This window comes from Montipora foliosa, chromosome 1 (genome assembly GCF_036669935.1).
Source record: "Montipora foliosa isolate CH-2021 chromosome 1, ASM3666993v2, whole genome shotgun sequence".
Classification (NCBI taxonomy): domain Eukaryota; kingdom Metazoa; phylum Cnidaria; class Anthozoa; order Scleractinia; family Acroporidae; genus Montipora; species Montipora foliosa.
The window spans coordinates 6,889,836-6,897,335 of record NC_090869.1 but is presented as its reverse complement, the minus strand read 5'-3'; the positions used below and the strand labels follow the sequence as shown (position 1 = coordinate 6,897,335).

The window sequence follows — 7,500 nt, the reverse complement described above, 5'->3', positions numbered from 1 at the left end:
AATTTTAAAATTAAATTGTCATTTTATTACTAATTCATCAAAACATAATAGAAGTAATATAAGTAATAATATAATAATAATTTAATTCATTTGATTACTTAGGGGAAAGTTCAAGACATCTTTTTTAAAGGAACTCACAATGAAAGAAAAACCTGCACTCTTGAAAATGGCAAAGTTCCAGTGGTAAGTATATTAAATTTTGTACTTAATTCTTAACCTGCAATCAGGCATACGTTCTCTAAAGAAAAGAACACCAGCTGATTGCAGGTTGATTCATTTCGTGAGGTGTTTGTTGCACTGAATGTCCTCTATTGGGATTCCCTTTTTTTCCTATATTCATTTTTTTGTGCCACTTTGTTTCATTAGCCTTTAAGACCCACTTGAGTAGTCAGCCCTCAATTTTAGCCAAAAAGCTAATTAAACCTTTAATTTTAAGTTTTTTGAAAATACAAAATGATGTTACTACAAATGTAGATAAGTACATAAACTACCTGTAGAAAGCAAAGCTCATCAGGTGCTGTACTATGAAGAAATATTGCACTGTTAGAAATACAGGTTTTTTTAAAGTAATTAAATTTATCACACCCTGTTAAATTAATTAGTTAATTTTGTAGAAATTCATTATGGCTAGACGAAGATAATTATTGTAATTGTCTAATGAAACCACGAGTGCAGTATAAAGTTAATGTAAAATTAGTTTAAATATACGCATGATTCCTTTCATTTTATTTACTAAGGTATCTTAAAATTACTTTACTTCTGGAAGGCAAATGGTATTTCTACGTATCTATAGTCATTTATCTTCTTTGATTGTTTTTACATTTGCGTTGGTTGCTGCATTTGGCTGAAGACAGTTTTGTTGGCTAACCACATTAGTTTTTGGTTACTTGACAGGTTGGTGGTGTCGTTTATGTCAGTATAAAAGCAGCAAAGCGAATTCTGAATCTTCATGTTTTTCCTACTCTTGATGCTTGTACGTATTACGGACTCGACAATGGCGCAGACCCTATCCAGGTGAAGTGTCAAGATCATCTTTGTTTTGGTCATCCTGTTCTATGTGTGCTCATTTGTATATTTTCTTTGCAAAATTTGTTCTGGTGCAAGAACAATCCATTTGAAACTTGATTTTCCCCCATGAGATCTCAGACTCACTGAATAGTTTAACCACTCTTATTAGTCAAAAAAAGTGTGCACTGTTTGATTTTGAGAAAAAAAAATCCTCCTTTTCTATCCAGAGCAAATATATGAATGTTGCATCAGTGATTGCAGTTACCAATTGCAAAATCTTTTGAGGATCAAATTCATGAAAGGAATACCACCCATTATGCATTTTTTTTCCTTTATTGGTGCAGTTGTCATTGTTCTTCGACATTCTTCTTTGTTTGGCTGAAGATGTAACTGAGTCAGCCTTTGTCAATGGTGAGAGAAGTGGTTCGTATGGATGCAGCACCAGGATGGCAACAAAGTGCAGCTCAAAAAAGGAAATGATGATGATGGAAGCTGCAAGAAACTGTTTGTGGAAAGTACTCAGAGGGATCACTCTAAGAGGAGGTACAACCAGCACCTGGAGCAGTAAATTTAAAGCAGTTTGGTCAAGTGAACCTGATTTAAGGACGGTGCCTACTATTGTCATTGCGCATACGTTCTGCGCATCTCCAGATACTCAGATTTCCTATCGCCAATGCTTACTAATACAGGGATATTTTTCTGCAGTTTAAAACTATCCGGAGAAAGTAGAACTTAGTAAGTACCCTTGGTATCCAAAAAGAAAATTGGGGGTAACCATGCATTTTTGAGAGATACTTAAGCTTCAATTTGAGAAAGAACGCCATACATTGCTTTAAAGCTTTTGACAAATATTATTCATCAATTGTCTTTGAAAAATGCGTGGTTACCCCGAATTTTCTTTTTGGATTTCAATAACACTTGTTAAGATCTACATTTCCTGCATAATCACACACGCAAAAATTATCTTTAATTAGTAGGCACCGTCCTTAAGATACCATGTAAACTACTTTCAAGTAGGATGAAAACTTTTGTAAAAAACTGGTCTTAAAACTCTCTTTTTGTAAAGTTTGATTATATACCTTTTCAAATGTTGTAAAAATACTGTTCTCAACAAAATGTTTGAAGTGACGGGGACATTGTTTCATTGGTGGTCACATGACTTTTCTTTAGGAATTTTCTTATTTCTACTTTGCAGTTGTGATTGAGAATGGGGAATTTGACTATATGCATCCAAATGCAAAATGCTACAGACGACAAATGCTCTTAACCATTGAGAAGTTTGTTGATGTTCCATTTAACTTTAATGGCCGTACCCATATTTCTTTTGTCAAGGTAAAGGACATTAATTTTTATCGTAGCCCTACAGAGAGATTTTTCCCAATTCTTGCTAAGCAAAAATTGTGTTTTCTCGCTGCTGAAATTGTAGGAAATGTCTGATGAATAGGTCATAGAAAGCAATATGCCGGTAGTGTATATGAAAATAATTATGCTTCTTCATAAGGTACAAAATTAACCGTCATTAGTGTATAATACAGTTTACAGTGATCAAACACCTCCGAGCTGACAGCAGGAAACAAGCAAGCCTTGCAAACAATGACCAACAATTTTAATCAACAACTAAAACTGAAATTACATGCACAGTAATCTCTTTCACAACATTTTCCGTTTGACTGAGAATCCTTACACCCTCTCTCTTCAGTTTAGAACAAAAACAAAAATTTTCCCAATTATAAAGTGAAGCTACAGAGTACTAAATTCGCTTAACGTACTCGACTGCAATTTCACAGTCAAATAAAGCAGCTCACGACTGGACATCTATTTCACACAAAAAAACTATAAATGTGATTGTTGAAATATGCCAGAATCTCTGTCAAGTTCGTTTTTTAGTGAGTTTTGCAAAATATATGCGAGGGAGCGAGGCAAGGGAAACATTAGCTGAAAGCCAACCAGGAACCACGAACCCCTATTATTATACATTGGTGTCACAAGCTCGATTTTGATTGGCTATAAGCACGCAGCTAATTCTTGCTTGCTCTGTTTCTCTTACGTCATACCTACAGACAATAGATGTTATATATGTAGAATTGACGTCATACCTACAGACAATAGTTTTATGCATGCAGAAGTGACGTCACCTACGTAACATCTACGTAACACACTAACCAGCAGTTCGATCAGTTTTGTCATGGCGGAGCTCAGCTCAGGAATATGCATAATAAAACAATTATTGAATTCGGTTTTCTCATGTTAGAGATAATTATCAAGGCCTCAGTTTGTGTTATCCGCCTCAGCCTTCGGCTTCGGCAGATAACACAAACTTTGGCCTTGATAATTATCGCTAACATGCTCAACCTCATCCAATAATTGTTGATTGTATTCTATTTCGCTGCACTCATGCAGCCGAATAGAAAACATTTCCCATATAAACACTAGAGACAATACGAGGGAGCCGAAAAGCCATCTGACCAGCCGCGTTTATTACAAAACATACAATATTGGGGTCTATGTAAGAACAAATTCAATTGGCCAAAAGGACTCTTATTATACAATGTAGTAAATTAACGAAAAAAAGAATACAGCGCGGTTAAGCTGGATACGCAGAACCAGTAAAAAACTCCAATTAAAAAAAACAAACTGGAAACATATTCTCCAAAACCAATGCAAAATCACCAAAAACGGCCACTGGAGTTTAGAGGTCGCAAAAAATGTAAACAACACCAAAGTAGATTATACCTGCCAACTTTTTCTGAGATATAGGCGTGAGATTTTTATCCTGGGAGTGCTGGGATTTTTGAAGACGACACGATCATTTCCGAAGATTTCCGAAGACGTCCGAAGTCTTCCGAAGAAGTCCGAAGTCTTCCGAAGACGTATAAACGCGTATAAACGCGAGCTCGCTCCCAGTGCTTTTCACTTCAAAAATCAGAGATCGCGAGGAAGGTATTGTCATTTATTCATTTTACACATGGTTTTCGTTCCTTACATGGGTCTGAGTTAACATATTTTTGGAAATTGTGTCTAGCAAGACGGCAACAACTCACATTTTTCAATCAGGCGTGAGAAATTGGCCCACAAGCGTGAGCCGGCGTGAGATCGAAGTTTTCAACCCGCAGGCGTGAGACTCACGCGTAGGGCGTGAGAGTTGGCAGGTATAAGAAATGTAAACTTCCTCCGAGTAAACAAACGTAGATGGCTGGTTGGTGTGAAGTGAATGTGACAGGCCAAATGCTTAGCAAAGCAACCCAACCGTGTGTTCTTTTTTGTGGAAACTTACTTTTTTAATCTTGTTATTCCAGTCTACAAGCGACAAAGTTCTAATTTCGAGCTGGTGCAAACTAAAATGAAATACAATATGACAGCTTTACTTGACAAAATGATCTACGATCGGTGGCAAAGGTCTTACTAACACCTACACACCTTAAATTGTGCTCTTTACTTGTGCATATTCCTTTGTTGATAATAACCATTTTCATATTTTAACTTTTCACGTCAACAGAACAGTGAGGGAAAACTTCCAGAAGTTGCTTCTTCTGTTGTATTGGTGAATACCATAATTGAAGGCGGCGTAACCATTGGCAACGACTCTGTTGTATCAAACTGTCATTTCCAGGTACTTACAATTGGTTTGTGTAATAAGCCATCAAAGATAGCTTATACATGTACCTTTGCAGGCATTCTTGTCTGGAACATTGTCAATAGCCCATTTCCGAGTTCTGGCCTGCTTCATTTTCAAAGCGAGTTTAAGTGCAAAGTTTTTGTTATGAAAATTAGTTTTCATTCATATGTAAAGTAGAACTAATTACTATTACAAAAACTTCGCACTTAGACTCGCTTTGAAGAGAAGGCAGACTAGAACTCGGAAATGGCCTATTCTTTTTTAGAGGTTCCTTCCGAATACTTGCTACATATATTCATTACTTTCACAAATATTTATTATTTTCGCTACCATACTGAAATCAAGTTAACAAAGAAACGGCACTTGTAAGATTAAAAGACTGGAGATTGTACAGTTGTCCCTGTTAGAGATTGAAAGAAAAAGAAGACTTGTACGATTACACATGCGCAGGAAAATCGTTACCCATATCGTTTGTTTGTGAAAATTGTTTATATTTTAAATTACAGGGAAATGTCAATATTGGATCAGGATGTGTCTTAGCCGGAATTGCCCCTCTTGATTTTAAGGTCAGAACAAGCTGGCAAAGCTGGTATTTTTTATTGTCTGTTGTTTGGGCAGTTTTGATTTCTAATAAACTAGGCAAAGATTATTACTTTTGCATTTAACCTTGATTTTACGGCTTTTGTTTTTCACAGGGTCTGGATTCTGGGACAACTCTCACAAATGATCTGTGTATACTTGGTTTTAATGTCTCTCTTCCAGGCCTTGGAGGAAAGTCGCAGCGTGTATTGGTGGTGTTTGGTATTAATGATGAACTGCAGGTAAAGCTGTGAAATTTTAAATGTCAAACCTTTATCATCTTTCATTCTTGAGCCTCACTGGTATATGTAAGTTCCTTGAAAGCGCGTGTGGAAAAGCAAAAAGGTTGCAAGAGATGCTTTCCCGGCTAATGGTCGCGCGCGCAAATCCGAAAAATCCACAATGATCAGGTTGCATTTATCATTAGGGTTAATATTTGTGCAGGTGAAACGCAAATATTTGATCATATTTGTCTTTGTAGATTGCTTCCTCGTCCCCATTGAGCACTTACTGCAACCATCCGTGGGAATTGTTCTTTGAAAAGACCGCAGCCAGTCCCGAAGAAATCTGGATAGGAGTGGTATTTATTTGTTTGCTCTGCTCTTAATTATGGCCATTCTCAGTTGATTTACGACAAGGCAAACAAAATGAAAAACAAATGGTGAACCCCACCGCATTGTGATTGCCCTCATTCATTTTTTTCTTGAACGTGGGTTTCTGATGCAAGTGGTTGTTGTTTTATCTGTAGCCCGAAGATCATAGAAGCCTTTGGAATGCGAGGCTGTTTTCTGTAGCTCATCCTTTTCATGAAGATACTGGTAAGAATGACATCCTGTACCTGGCCAACACTGGAGTGTCAGAGATCTCAAATCAGGAAAAGCTCACCAGGTCTCTATGATAAGTCACTCTGAAGTTCTCATTCTCATCGGCTCCTGGTCCTTTTAAAGACACAACCTTGTTTAAGTTAACAATTCATTTTAAAGCACTAATGTCTGATTCAGAAGTCATTGAAGGTTTGTGAATCATCACGAATAATAATAATCCAAGATCTTGTAAACTCACCATCGGTGCGGAACATTTGCCATATCCCACTAGTCCACAAAAACTATTTGTTTTCGGATTTGAGTTGCACTATATACCGTATTCGTAAATGGCAGCCAATAAATTATTCTTTTGTCTTTGTGCTAAATCATCCTCACTAGCCTCACTTTGGGCATGACTATTCCGGGGTTGAGGGGTCAAGGGGGTGGGGGAAGGGAGTGAAGGGTACAATAGCTGAAACAACCCAAACCTTTACAAAAATGCTAACCTTAGACCTAAGGTCGTGGGTTCAATTCCCACCCTGGTCAGAGATTTTCTCTGTCCTTGTGTGGGCCCATTTCCATCTGTAGGGCTAACGCTCACATGGTTCATATGGGGTAGAAACGTAGCACTTCACATTACACTCTAATCAGTTAAGTCTGTTCAAATATAAGTGCTACACGGCCAACGTTTGCAAAAACGTAATCCTTCCTAAACAATATGCTTTAATTAATGTTTATGTCTAAGGTTAGCATTTTTGTAAAGGTTTGGGTTGTTTCAGTTTTCACCTCTTCACCACTCAGCCCCGAAATAGTCATGCCACTCACTTTGGAGAAAAAGTTCTTTTGAATTTTGTCCGTGCAAACGAGGCTAGTGAGGATGATTAGCATAAAGACGAAGGAATAATTTCCTGACGGCCATTTATGAAGACGGTCTACAGGAGGAAGAAACAGAGTCCAAGGTGAACCTTTGGTAAAACTAAGCTACTACTGAGTGAACTGACCAGAAAATACCCTAAATTCGATGATCATGATAACCATGATTCGTTATTTGTGTTGTTCATGCATGCCTTGGGGGTTTTATGCCTCGTGATGTCGTTTGGAATGATGAAGTTGTACTGCACGCTGTCCAAAGGACTAGATCAGGTTGAACATTGAATGACGGTGGTAAAAATTCATCTTCCAGGTGGCGCTCTTCACTGAGGTTATCTCTAAAGGACATTATGTCGACTAACGACTCAAGAGCAGAGTTTAGCTGGAAGAAAAAGCTGTGGTTTGACATAGGCAAGAGCGAAGTGGAGAATACGCTTAGAAGTTGCAGCAGTAACTGTATTTTACCCTTTTTCAAAAGCTGCGCTAAAGAAGGATTCGAAACACAGATATTGGAAGTCTTAGATCAAGGTAAAGAATAAGTGAAATCGTGTGCCAGCCATCAGGCTTCAGTCAAACAACCCTGAGTTTATACCCGGCGGTTTCAGGTGCTTATGATTTTTAGTA

The 7,500-nt window shown here is 37.6% G+C and overlaps 1 protein-coding gene across 1 annotated transcript in view; it reads left to right on the top strand.

The window, feature by feature from the left end:
- Positions 1-7,500, top strand: part of LOC138012294 (L-fucose kinase-like) — a 39,925-nt gene that overhangs the window by 12,714 nt on the left and 19,711 nt on the right. Inside the window, exons 7-16 of the mRNA XM_068859133.1 lie at positions 103-183; positions 895-1,014; positions 1,353-1,551; positions 2,204-2,340; positions 4,505-4,618; positions 5,131-5,190; positions 5,320-5,445; positions 5,685-5,783; positions 5,952-6,091; positions 7,190-7,404. Of these exons, the coding sequence (XP_068715234.1) occupies positions 103-183; positions 895-1,014; positions 1,353-1,551; positions 2,204-2,340; positions 4,505-4,618; positions 5,131-5,190; positions 5,320-5,445; positions 5,685-5,783; positions 5,952-6,091; positions 7,190-7,404 (1,291 nt within the window). The remainder of the gene's footprint in view (positions 1-102; positions 184-894; positions 1,015-1,352; positions 1,552-2,203; positions 2,341-4,504; positions 4,619-5,130; positions 5,191-5,319; positions 5,446-5,684; positions 5,784-5,951; positions 6,092-7,189; positions 7,405-7,500) is intronic.